We start from the raw sequence: 13,738 nt of genomic DNA, 5'->3' as shown, positions 1-13,738 counted from the left end.
AAACAAAAATCTGTTTTGAAAAGGGTTATTATGGGATTATTATGAAATCGTGTGTCTGAATCTTTTGAAAATTATAAAAGTTCTATAGAATGTAAAGAATCTTTCACTCAATTAAAAAAATGTGGAAAAAAATACATAAAGAAAAAAAAAAGAGGTTCCCTATTAATGACATTCAAATTCTTTAAAAAAAATTGCCATGGCCACCAAGGTTTCAATAAACATCCTTATATGTAAACAAAAATAAAAACAAAACAAACAAAAAACATACAGAAAAAAAAGACAACAAGTGTGTGTAGACATGAGTCAAAAATGGGAAAAACTAGGGTGGGCCACATACTGGAGAATCTCAGAAATGGGCAGCAGCCTTTGGAAAGATCACAAGCCTTGGACCTGAGGGTCTGAGACAAGTTCACTTGGTTGTCCAAGAGGCAGGAAGACCTTCCCGGACATCTGAGTTCCTCTTCCCATGCAGCCTCAGAGGTCAGTGATTCTCTAACCTGACATCACTGTGTTGATTCTATTAGATGTGGTCACACAGGAGCCTTGGGGAAGCTTACTGCTCTCCATCTCTTGCTCTTATCAATGCAACGATCTCTCCCTCTCAGTCTAGCAGGGTAATTATGGATGTGATCGAAAACATCTCTGTATTCTGGTCCTGGCTCTGCCAATAACTGCCCATGTGACTGTGGGCAGGTCCTCATCTCTTCAGACCTCAGAGCCCTGATTTGTAAAATGATGGAGGTGAGGAGGGAAAGGCTGAGTTAATTATCCCTTATGTCTCTTACAAATCCAAATGCAGTGAATCTTGCAGTATTAATCTTTCATGCATCTTCATTCCCACTTGAACTCACTCTTATGACAAAATACCTTTTATTGCAGAAATAAAAGAATCAGTGTTTTTTTGTTTTATTTTTTTAATAGATGTTATTTCCTTAGTGGCAATTTCTCCTTTAAGAACACAGAGTAACTTAACATGCACTGGTTTTGTTACTCATAATAGGATCTTTTTTTACTTGTTAAGCTAAGAGGAACTAGATAGGTGGTGTTAATATAATATGTATTTTTTTTAATTCTCTAGTTTTCCTTTATGTCTTTCCCCATTCTTGCAATTGTTCTCTTATTTGTGCCTGTGTCTGCCTCTCACCTTAGATTCTTAGATCATTGAGTGATCAGAACAAAACGATCCTCATCTCTGTAGCCTTCTAAAACCTAAAGACCATCCTTTGTACAAAGTGAGCATTGAATAGATATTTCTTCAGTTGAATTGAAATTTGTATCAAATCAAAATTTTTTAATTATTGCTTTGTATTGTGATAGGCTTGGTTGTGCTGCAGAAATAAAATAATCCACAAATCTCAGTGGTTTAATGCAATAGAGAGTTCTTTTCCTTTGCCAAGGCAAAGTCAGCTATAGGATGGGGTGGGAGTTGGGACAAAGATGTTTCTGTTCCACAGAGTCACTCAGAGACCCAGGCTGAGGAGAATCCTACTTCTGACTATGCTACCATCTGGAGCACATGGCATCTTCAGGGAAAGAGACTGAAAATTTTCTCGAGGGCTTTTTTCCTGCTTTCTGTACCCATTTCATTGACCAGAACTAATCACATGGCACTGCCCGACTAGAAGGATTTTGGGTCGTGTGGGCTCCCATATATGTAGGCAAGAACAGTGCCCCCAAGCTTGATAATCACTAGCAATGTCCACCACATGCTTTACTCAATAGCTGTAATATTTTGGAGATAATGGACTCCTTTGAGAATCTTATGACCATTACGATCCCTCTCCCAGAAACAAACACATATATGTTGAAACACTCAACACTTTGCATAATTGTCAGGTTTTTCATGCATTTCTAACCCCATTCAGTGGTCCCCCTACACATCCCTAGACACAGGTTATGAGTCCTTTGACAGAATCCACAGGCATGTTTAGTAACTGGTAACAGACCAACAGGTGAAAAAAATACATTACAGTGTTCTGTTTTAATTTTATGTTAGGAAGAGCCTATTTATTTACCTAGTTATTTGTTTTTGTCAGATCTGGCATAGTACAAGATATATGGCCAATGGACTTTCCTCTGTGTTTGTTTTTATCAGGAAAAATTTGAGGGTCTGTTCCGGACTTATGATGACTGTGTGACGTTCCAGCTATTTAAGAGTTTCAGACGTGTCCGAATAAACTTCAGCAATCCCAAATCTGCAGCCCGAGCCAGGATAGAGCTTCATGAAACCCAGTTCAGAGGGAAAAAATTAAAACTCTACTTTGCACAGGTAAGATCATTCTTTACTAAAGTTAGTCCTTTTGCCCTGCATTATTTTTTTTTTTACCTTTTCAAAATGTAAATGGAGCCCTTTCTACTTTCACATTGGCTTGTAGTCTATAATTCGTTCACTGAGAAACAAACATATCATGATTCCCAGGCAGGGACAGCATAGTGGTTTAGAAAGCAGGTTCTGAGGGCCAACAGTCTTGGTTCTAATCTAGGCAGGTTACATAACCTCACTAGGTCTCAGTTTCCCCATCTGTAAATGGGGATGATAACATACTCCCTACACTGTCATTATGAGGATTAAATGAATTACTGTGTGTTAAAGTACTTAGCATTCAGTAAATGCACAATGAATGCCAGCTAGTACTTGTAATAAGAATGCTCTGATCACAACTTAGCTAGCAGGGTTATAATTAAATTATATGACAGTTTTAATGGACTGTATACCTTTTCAGTGATTCATATCCATGAGAAAAAGTTACAAACATATGGAAATCAATTTTGTGTTTTATTTTATCCAAAAATAAATTTTGCCTATTATAAAAAGGCACGGGTAATTCTTGGCAATATTTGTGAAGTCCACAGCAGTAGAAAATCAACGTCCATAATGTTTCATTAGTGTCTTCATTTCATTATTAGTTACCTCAATCCATCTGTTATTGGTCTGTAAGGATCATTTCCACCTTTGGACTCTGAGGAGATGACACAATGAAATGAACATAGACTTTACTTCTTTTAAAGCAGAATAGTATTCCATTGTGTGTATATATCATATTTTCTTTATCCATTCGTCTGTCCATGAACATTTAGGTTGTTTCCACGTCTTGACGATTTCAAATAGTGCTACAATGAATACAGGAGTGCTAATGTTCAATGTCCTGATTTCAGTTCTTTTGGATAAATACCCAGGAGTAGAATTGCTAGATCATATGGTAGTTCTATTTTAATTTTTTTTGAGGAATCTCCCCATATTGTTTTCCAAGGCAGCTGCTCGATTTGCATTCCCACCAACAGTGTGCAAGCATTCCAATTTCTCCACATTCACACAAACGCTTGTTGTCTTTTGTTCTTTTGATCATAGCCATTCTGACAGGTGTGAGGTGATATCTCATTATGGTTTTGATTTGCAGTTCCCTGATGATTAGTGATGTTGATCCTTTTTTCTTTTACCTATTGGCCATTTGTATGTCTTCTTTATAGACATGTCTGTTCAAGTCCTTAGCCCACTTTTTTAATCAGGTTATTAGGTTTGGTTGAGCCAAAAGGTAGAAACAACCCAAATGTTCAGAAATGGGTGAACAGATATACACATTGTAGTCTATCCATTCCGTAGAATATTATCCAACCATAAAAGGGAATGAAGTACTAATACATGCTACATCATGGATGCATCTTGAAAACATGCTAAGTGAAAGAAGCTAGATGCAAAATATCACGTGTTCTATGAGTTGATTATAACAAATGTCCAGGATAGGCAAATCCATAGAAACAGAAAGCAAATGGATGGTTGCCACAGTCTGACCAGAGGCAGAAATGGTAGTAACTGTTTAATGGGTACAGGGTTTCCTCTGGGGTAATAAAAATACTTTGAATCTCGATAGTAGTGGTGATTGCACAATATTGGACATAAACTAAATGCCACTGAAATTGTTCCGTTTAAAATGGTTTAATCTCAAATTATGTGACTATCACCTCAATTAAAAGAGAGAGAGAGAGAGAGGAAGGGAGAAAGATAGGAAGGCAGGAAGGAGGGAAGGAAGGAAGGAAGAAAGGATGGGGAGGGGAGGGGAAGGAGAGGGGCACGGAAGGGAGAGAAAGAAAGGAAGGAGAGGAGGAGTCCTAGGACCAACACCATCATCATCACCTGGGAACTTGTCAGCAATGCAGATTCTCAGGCCCTGCTCCCGATCTCAGAAACTCCAGGAGCGGGGCTCAGCAGTCTGACTCAGTAAGCTTCCCAGGTCATTCTTAGGCAGCTAAATGTTGAGATCCACTTATTTGCAGATCAAATAAGCTAACTGAGCACATGGTGTGTGGTCAGTAGTCACTATTATTATAGCCTGGCTCATTGGTTCACTTGTCACAGGCTGAAAGCCAGGCTCTGCATCTTAGTGAAACAACATGGCACATCCGAGGCCACAGTGAATCATGTGTCTTCATTTCTACTGTGTTTGAAAGGTCCAGACTCCAGAGACAGACGGAGACAAACTGCATTTGGCTCCACCACAACCCGCCAAACAGTTTCTCATCTCACCCCCTGCCTCTCCTCCTGTCGGCTGGCAGCCCATCAGTGATGCCACACCAGTCCTTAACTATGACCTCCTCTATGCCGTGGCCAAACTAGGACCAGGTAAGCTCTGTGGGCCTTCCTGAAAATAAATATTTGTCAGCAACTTAGAAAAGCCAAACAAGGTAACAATCCTGAGATCCTGGGTTCCCGGTAACATCTGCATTTCTAATGGGTTTATCACTGTATGTGGCCAATGAGAGGAATGATGAATGAAAATGCAGCGTCAGACTTTGTACCTGTTCAAAAACAATTCAGAAACTGGCACGAAAATGTCAGTCTGTGCAACTTCTGGATTGCAATGAAGATATTTTAAGTTTGCCCAACAGGCAAAATGAGCTCCACCAGCTGGCACGACAAGGCTTCTATGCTGTGCAGCCTTGTTTTCCTGCTGCCACGGGTGTGCCCAGGAATCTTCTGCTACAAGACAAGCCACCTGCCAAAGTGAACCCTCTAAGTCCCCAAGAAACCAGTCACAACAGCCTCTAACTTTAGAAAAATCTATGGTCCTTTTGTTCCAATGTTGGTTCCTGTAGCTTGGATGCTCTCATTTTCACTGCAGTGTAGTATTCCACTGGGCAATTCCACCACCATTCTGTATTCATCCACTCTCCCATTGACAGACATTTAGATGGTTTCCAGTTTCTTGCCATTAAGATCAGAGCTGCAGTTAACATTCTTGTACATATCTCCTACACACGTATCCAAAAGCTTATGTTTTATACCTAGACATGATACTGTCCTCGATTTCAGCAGATGGTGCCACCTTGTACGCCAAAGTAGTTTTCCTATATTATAGCACAAGAGGAAGTGGTGGGGGGTGGGTGGTCTGAAACCAGGTGGCAGCTGAGGTTTTAGGCACCAAAGATCCAAAGGTAAATAATGGCCATTGTGTCTTCTCTCTCTTGCAGTGGTTCTCCCGCTGTGAGAGGGGGCTGACCGCACCCCGAGAGATTCTAATTTAATTGACTTGGGTCAACTCAGGCATTGGTATTTTTAAAAATCTCCCCAGGTCATTCTGATGTGCAGATGAGTTCAAGAACCATTGGTAGCCAAATGCCGGGGCTGTTAAATTTATAATAAGTTCATATCAGTATTTCTTAGTGTGGTCAGGAAAATATTTGGCATCAGAATCTCCCACCCCAGAAATCTGCAGTTTTAATGAGCATACATGTTGATTCTTGCATACACTGAAATTTAAGAATCCTGGGTATGAGGGTGACCCGCTATCCTGGTTCACGCAGACTCAGGGGTCCTGGGAACTTGTGATGCTAAAACCGAGAAATTCCCAGGCAATTCAGGGAAAGCTGATCATCCTACTGGGTCTTCAGATTGGGATGAGTCTGATTTGATTAATAATTACTCCCTGCAAGAGAATTACTGGCTGTCCCATGTATAGCATTAAAGTCAGATTACAGCACTTTCAAGGGGAGGCTCTTTGGGGGTTTCTTTGTAATCACCAACCAGTCACTCAGCTTCCCGGAGCCTTTAAAATAGCCATTGTTTTCAACTACTGAGAAGCAGTAGGTGTCTAACTACTAAGATGGGCTGAGGAAAAAAAGCAGTATAATAATAAGGGAGATGTTTATGGAATGTGATTTCCTTGAAAGTCTAGTCCACATACAGGAATCCTGGACATATGCACTCCCATGTGCATCGTATGTGCAAATGTTATAGAGTGTATAAGATAAATCAAGTCTGCTCAAGTCAAGGCTATGACCCATTTCTCCTAGCAATTCAGGACACTTCAGAAGCAGGACCAATGAAAGCTGCCATCCTTGGAGCTGCTCATTTGACTCCCAAGCAGATATTAACAAGATATTAACAAGAACACAGTTGAACATCTGGTACAGCTGGTTTGAATGTCAGCAAACAGAGCTCTACACAGAATCACTAAGGTCTTGGCTAGAGGGCCCAGGAGTCACTGGCCAACTTGCATTTTACAGGAGGGGAAACTGAGGCCCAGAGAGGGGGGCAGAATGACTTGCCAGTGACAGGGCCAGGGCCCTGAGGCAGTACTCTTCCTGCTTCACTCTTTATAAAGGAAGTCCAGGCTAAATCAGACTTTCGGATCCCAGCTGGCCTCTGGTCTACTCACTGTAATCCAGTAAATTAAAATCATTTTTTATCCAGAGCCTAAAAGAAAATTCATTTACAGTCAATGTTCTCAAAGCTTGATGCAAAGGCAAGATAAGGACAAGTCTCAGACACCTGCACTGGCTCATTGAACTGAGTCCCAGGTCTGGAGGGCACTGCCAGGCACCAGTGTGACCTGGGACTGACAGAGGCAGGAGTAGAGGCAATGGGAACCAGGTCTCAGAAGGGAAGCTCACAGAACCTGGTTCAGAGGAGTGAGAAAGTAGGAAGGAAATGGTCTTAAGGAGGCAGAAAAAAGGGGGTTCTTTTTAGAGTTGTGAATAATTTATCGACAGTGTTAAAAATTCATGCCTTTTGCCTTAATTGTGCCGCTAACCTATGAGCCTCACCTTCCCTTACCAAGTAAATCTACCAGTTTTTTGTTTTTGTTTTTGTTTTTGTTTTGCGATACGCAGGCCTCTCACCGCTGTGGCCTCTCCTGTTGTGGAGCACAGGCGCCGGACGCGCAGGCTCAGCGGCCATGACTCACGGGCCCAGCCGCTCCGCGGCATGTGGGATCTTCCCAGACCGGGGCACGAACCCATGTCCCCTGCATTGGCAGGCGGTCTCCCAACCACTGCGCCACCAGGGAAGCCCCAATCTACCAGTTTTGAAGTGCCCTGTGGTGCAGTCAACGCAGAAGTAGGCATTATTAATATTCCCATTTTCCAGATCTGACCACCGAGCTGTAGAGAGGTGAACACACTTGCTTGGGGTGACACAGCTAGTTGGAGGCAGAGACAAATGTCAACCCTGGCTCTTCTGACCATCCCTGGGCCAGATCCAGTGGTCTCTATTAAGGATCCTAGCTGCCTGGGTGGAGTTCAGGCCACCTCTGCTCTGACAGCACAGAACATTTATCTCAACCCTCCCTTGACAGTCACCTCTAACGCCATCATAACTTCCAGAAAGTCTAATCCAGGGTCTCATAAGTGTGCAGATGAAGATCTGTGTGCTATGTGGGCAACAGCGAATGTGGAGACACTCCTGCTCTTTATAGATGACTGATAGCAGTGTCCCATAGAACAGCTGCAGTTTGGGTGTCTTCTCTCCATTTATCTTTCTCTCCATTCCTTGCCAGCAGTTTGAGGCTGTTTCTTTTTATTTAGTTATCCACGTGTCCTGTTCCAGTGTCCTTGAAGCTTCTACACCCCGCACCAATGAATGATTTATACCCAACAATTGAGTCGAAAATATCACAGAGGTTCTAGTAGAGGCCTGGGCCTCTGGCAGCTGTTTCAGCTGCACGGATGAGAGGGCAGGGCCACAGCCTGCATCCCCCCACCCACACCTCTGACCCCTCCCCAACCAGGTGCCAAGGCAAGGAATTACTCCTTCAGTCTCCTCCTGGAACTTTCCACAAATGCTCACTTCCCCTTGTGGTAATTTTCTATTGTTCATCTTTCTGCCTTCTCTGCTGTTTGAGGGGAGAATGCAGGTTTCATTCATTTTGGTATTCCCAGGGCCTGATAGCAGTTTGCACGTAGTAGATGCTCAATAAATATCGAATGAATGAATGAGCCCCCCTAGAGATAATTCTTCATTGGCAAATTGCTGCTGTTTTATGGCTTTAGCCAGACTGAGTCAGGGAGCACTGAATTAATGTTTTCTCCACCAAGAGGACTTCTAGCATTTCCATTTGAAAAAATTACAATAAGAATTTAGTAAAATTTTTTTTTTTTTTTTTTTTTTTTTGCTGTACGCGGGGCTCTCACTGTTGTGGCCTCTCCTGCTGCGGAACACAGGCTCCGGACGCGCAGGCCCAGCGGCCATGGCTCACGGGCCCAGCCACTCCACGGCATGTGGGATCTTCCCGGACCGGGGCACGAAGCCGTGTCCCCTGCATCGGCAGGTGGACTCTCAACCACTGCGCCACCAGGGAAGCCCTAAAATTCATTTTTTATTCCCTAGGCAGAATCATTTCAGTAACAAATTATAAGTCATTCCATGTTAAGTATGACTACCTCAATTCCAGGAGTAGAGAAATAAATTAGAATGAGAGCAAAGCAACTCAAATGATCAAAGGAATGGTGTTCTTCTTCCTTCGGAGGAGTGACTATTAGTGCTCACCTGGTTGAACTGAGTGACTGAGAAGTGATGCAGAAATTTAAGGATGCTGAAGAAAAGTAATTCTAACGAAAGAGCATCTCTGAGCAGGGATCCGGGCTGAGATGGTCCTCGGGCCCGGGATCACGTTGGCAAACCAGCTGACTTTTGGGAGCTTTGGCACATCTAGCTGCCCATGGAAGGCAATCATGTGCTCTATTTAGACCCTTTCATGGGGGATAAATGGGAGAGTGAGGACACAGACCTTAGCCCAGACAGGAAGGGGCAAAACAGCACCTCGTTCTTTAAGCAAGGAACACTGGTGACCCTCTTCCAGAGAGGGGCAACTTGTGCTCCCCGGAACTTCTGAAGAAGCTCTTGAAACAAGCATGGAGGGAACAGTGCAATTACAAAGGGACCATGATCAAACCCAAGCTTGCAGGTTTCCTTTGAGATCCTTTGAAATCCTTAATGGGATGTTACGACATGAGACCAGGGCCACCCAACACTGGAGAAGCATCTCTCTGTACTATTTATTATAGTGAGAACAAATTCATAGTCTGGAAAATATATGAGAGGCACAATTTCAAACATTTTTAACCACTGTCTCCATGACTATATGTTCTGTTTTTCATCCAGAAAGTAAGTAAAATAGGTAAATAAGGGGAAAGCTGTAAATAGAAACAATGGTTAAAACTTACATATGGGGCTTACTGTGTGTCAGGCATTGTTCTAAACACCTTACTATATAGATTATCTCATTTAATGTTCACTGTGACTCTACGAGAAGGTGGTGTTATTCTCCTCATTTATACAGCTGGGGAATGTGGGGCACAGAGTGGTTAAGTAATTTGCCCAAGGCTACACAGCTGGTAACTTAAAATACGTCCCTCTGCCCCTGGTGAGAAACAGAAAGGATTAATGAAGCCAGCACCCTTACCTTGAAGAGTGCAAAGTTTGCAAAACCAGGGAGATCTCTTGAAGAGTAAAATTAATTTCTCCAAAAGAAATTCCAGACTGTTGCAAAAGCACATTTTAAAAATACAGAAGAACTTATACATTTGTTCCTCCAAACTTCATTTCTCTGTTTATTGGCACCTCCTAAAATGTATCCACAGCATCGGTTCTTTAAGGCAAGTTTGATGCTTTCCTCTAATGTCAAGCAGGACATGTGGATCAGAATTCACCATCCTCTGCTCTTTTTAAAGGACAGGTCTATATAAAACAGAAGCTTTCTATGCAAATCAAAACTACAATGAGGTATCACCTCACACCGGTCAGAATGGCCATCATCAAAAAGTCTACAGATAATAAATGCTGAAGAGGGTGTGGAGAAAAAGGAACCCTCCTACACTGTTGGTAGGAATGTAAATTGATGTAGCCACTATGGAGAACAGTATGGAGGTTCCCTCAAAAACTAAAAACAGAGTTACCATGTGATGGAGCAATCCCACTCCTGGGCATATATCTGGAAAAGACGAAAACTAATTCAAAAAGATAAATGCACCCCAGTGTTCATAGCAGCACTATTTACAACAGCCAAGATATGGACACAACCTAAGTGTCCATCGACAGATGAATGGATAAAGAAGATGAGGTATAGATATGAAATGGAATATTACTCAGCCATAAAAAAGAATGAAATAATGCCATTTGCAGCAACATGGATGGACCTAGAGATTATCATGCTAACTGTAGTAAGTCAGACAGAGAAAGACAAATATCATATGATGTCACTTACATGCGGGATCTAAAAAAAATGATGCAAATGAACTTATTTATAGGAGAGAAACAGACTCACAGACACAGAAAACAAACTTATGGTTAGCAAAAGGGCAAGGTGGGGGGAGGGTTAAATTAGGAGTTTGGGATTAACAGGTACACACTACTATATATAAAATAAACAACAAGGACCTACTTATACACAGGGAACTATATTCAATATCTTGTAATAAACTATAATGGGAAAGAACCTGAAAAACATTATATATATATATATATATATATATATATATATAATGCTAGAAACTAACACAACTTTGTAAATAAACTATACTTCAGTTAAAAAAACAAAAACAAAAACAAACAGAAGCTTTCTACATTTATATTAATTCCCCTAGTGAATTTACAGACACCCATCATTTAACAATGACCTGGACAAAATAAGATGAGCTTTGTCCTGGTGGAGAATGAATCGGATATTTTCTTTTGTTTATTTTATAATGCCTATTATTCCTGACTCCAGAAAGAGTATAATCCTATGTTCTTTTTGGATGTAAGACAAAATAGGAAACACAAAACCCAGCCCAGCAAAACAGCTTATCTGTACTCATTAGCAAAATGGCAAAATAGAGATGTCCGTGGCACTAGATGGGTGGTCAGTCAGAGGTGGGATGTGAAATGTCAGCTTATTCTGCTCTCTAGGATGGCTCTGGAAGGTCAAGTTCATTGTCACTGGAAATGCCTGCAAGGAGAAATATGGAAAGTCACTGTCTGGTCCTTTTTTTCCTCCTGCTATTTTTAGCTCTTGTTAGAGAGATCAATTTTAGTTAACTGCAGAGGAGGGCTTAAAATGGTGCTCGAGTTTCAAGTTGCGTACATCAGCTATATTTAGATTTTTTTCCAAATTCTTCTCCATCAAAACATGTCATAGTAAAGGAATTTTGCTGGTTTGCTTCTCAGTATACATCGTTTCTCCCCAAACGGAAAATAGATTTCATTAATACGTGTCACTTATAAGGAGGAAACATTTTCTATTCCAGGCTCATTGATTCCAAGGTAGGGAAAATTCCATTTTTTAAATATAGATGAACACCTATATTTGGGGTACCTGTAGCATGACCGCTATCTAAGCCCCAGTTCTTGTTCGACAACTGCTATACTCTGATCACAGACACAAAAAGCAAATAAAACAGCCAGTCCCAGGGTTCCATGTAGCGCAGTCTCTGCACGTCACCCCCGACCCGAGGGACGCAGATTTGTGAGCCCAGGACACAAGCTCCTTATTTTACACCTACTTTCAAAGAATTTTCCCAGGGTGGGGGTGATGTTAAAGGGGCTTTTCTTCTTAGCATATATTCCACAATTATCCTCAATCACTATTGAGTAGCAAGATGAACTATTTCCTCTTCTTATTTCACAGGTAAAATATGCACGTTGTAGGAAAACGGAAAAGACACAGGACCAAAACGTGGGCGTGTGGGCGTGTGTGCGCATGCGCCCTGTGCATACCCATAGTCCCATAGCCAGGTCGCTATTTTGGGGAAAGGAGGAACAGGGTGATCATTCCCAGACTGGAGAACCTCCTGATTCTATGGCCAAATACAAAGAGAGAGTGCGTCCACACGCTCTTCCCTTCCTCACGTCTGCATTTTCCTCTCATCCCGGCAACACAAGCCCCACCTCACAGGCTCCGGGGACCCTGTCTCCCTGGTTTCTCTTTATCTTTTCACCTTCTCCCTCTCTGGTTCCCTTGGTCCTTTACCTCCACCTAGGGTTCCACTCCTTTGTCTCAACCACTAATGCAGGGGCCTCAATCCTTTGTCCTCATGAAGTCCCTTCAGGTCCTAAATGACTCAGGAGGGAATGAAGATAAATGGCCACCTAATCCAGTCTTAGAGGAAACGCCCCAGAAGATAAGCAAATTTTTTTTTTTTTTTTACTGAAGGATAGTTGATTTACAATATTATGTTAGTTTCAGGAGTACAGCATAATGATTCAATGTTTTTATAGATTATACTCCATTAAAAGTTATTACAAAATAATGGCTATAACTCCCTGTGCTCTTCAACATATGCTTGTTACTTATCTATTTTATACATGGTAGTTTGTATCTCTTAATCCTCTGACCCCTCTTGCCCCTCTGCCTTCCCTCTCCTCACTGAAAACCACTAGTTTGTTCTCTGTATCTGAGTTGGTTTCTGTTTTGCTATATGAATTTATTTTATCTTTTAGATTCCACATATAAATGATATCAAATAGTATTTGTCTTTCTCTGCCTGACTTATTTCACTAAGCATAATATTCCCTAGGTCCATCCACACTGCTGCAAGTGGCAGAATCATTCTTTTTTATGGCGGAGTAATATTCCATTGCACTTGTGTGTGTGTGTGTGTGTGTGTGTGTGTGTGTGTGTGTGACATCTTCTTTATCCATTCATCTGTTGATGGGCACTTGGGTTGCTTCCATATCTTGGCTACTGTAAATAACACTGCTATGAACATTGGGGTGCATGTATCTTTTCAAATTAGTGTTCTTATTTTTTCCAGATAAATACCCAAGAGTGGAATTGCTGGAGCATATGGTAGTCCTATTTTTAATTTTTTGAGGAACCACTCACTATAGTGTTTTCCATAGTGGCTGCACCAATTTACATTCCCACCAATAGTCTACAAAGGTTCCCTTTTCTCCACATCCTCACCAATATTTGTTATTTGTAAGACTTTTTGATGATAGCCATTCTGACAGGTGTGAGGCAAACTTTCTTTTATTGAAATAGAGCACCTCTTAAAACAAAACTATGGAAGTATTCTGCCTCTCCCCACCTCCCTCTTCCTCTCCCTCCCCTTATCCCTCCTCCTTCTTACCAAAGACTACTTCTGTTTTCCTACTTTGATGAAGATCGGGACTGAGGATAGGGGTGGATGAGGAAGAAGACCCCCGATCACTCACATGGATAATCTTTTCCTAACATGCACATATTCCAGACCTACTGAGGCAGGGAGGTCCATGTGTAGCCCTGATGTCTTTTCTGTGCCCTCCCAACCTCACTCCTGAACACCACAGGCAATATGGCGGTCATGCTTTCGTACTCGGTGGACCTCCACTGGAGTCCTGTCTCCACCACTTGTTTGTGGTGACCTGGAGCAAGTTACTTCCCCCTCTGCACCTCTTTTTATTTAATGGTGATTATTTGACAACTTGCAAGCTCATTATGAAGATACAATGAGTAATATACATAAAGCACTTAGCCCAGTGCCTGGCACATAAGAACTATCAAAT

The 13,738-nt window shown here is 41.7% G+C and overlaps 1 protein-coding gene across 2 annotated transcripts in view; it reads left to right on the top strand.

The window, feature by feature from the left end:
* RCAN2 (regulator of calcineurin 2) overlaps positions 1 to 13,738 on the top strand; it is a 266,217-nt gene that overhangs the window by 240,836 nt on the left and 11,643 nt on the right. For both annotated transcript variants that reach the window (XM_082638014.1, XM_082638015.1), the window contains 2 exons: positions 2,096 to 2,269; positions 4,447 to 4,618. In XM_082638014.1, the coding sequence (XP_082494140.1) occupies positions 2,096 to 2,269; positions 4,447 to 4,618 (346 nt within the window). The remainder of the gene's footprint in view (positions 1 to 2,095; positions 2,270 to 4,446; positions 4,619 to 13,738) is intronic.

This window comes from Mesoplodon mirus (genome assembly GCF_964341445.2).
Source record: "Mesoplodon mirus genome assembly, chromosome: 12".
Classification (NCBI taxonomy): domain Eukaryota; kingdom Metazoa; phylum Chordata; class Mammalia; order Artiodactyla; family Ziphiidae; genus Mesoplodon; species Mesoplodon mirus.
This window is presented reverse-complemented; position numbering and strand designations above follow the sequence as displayed.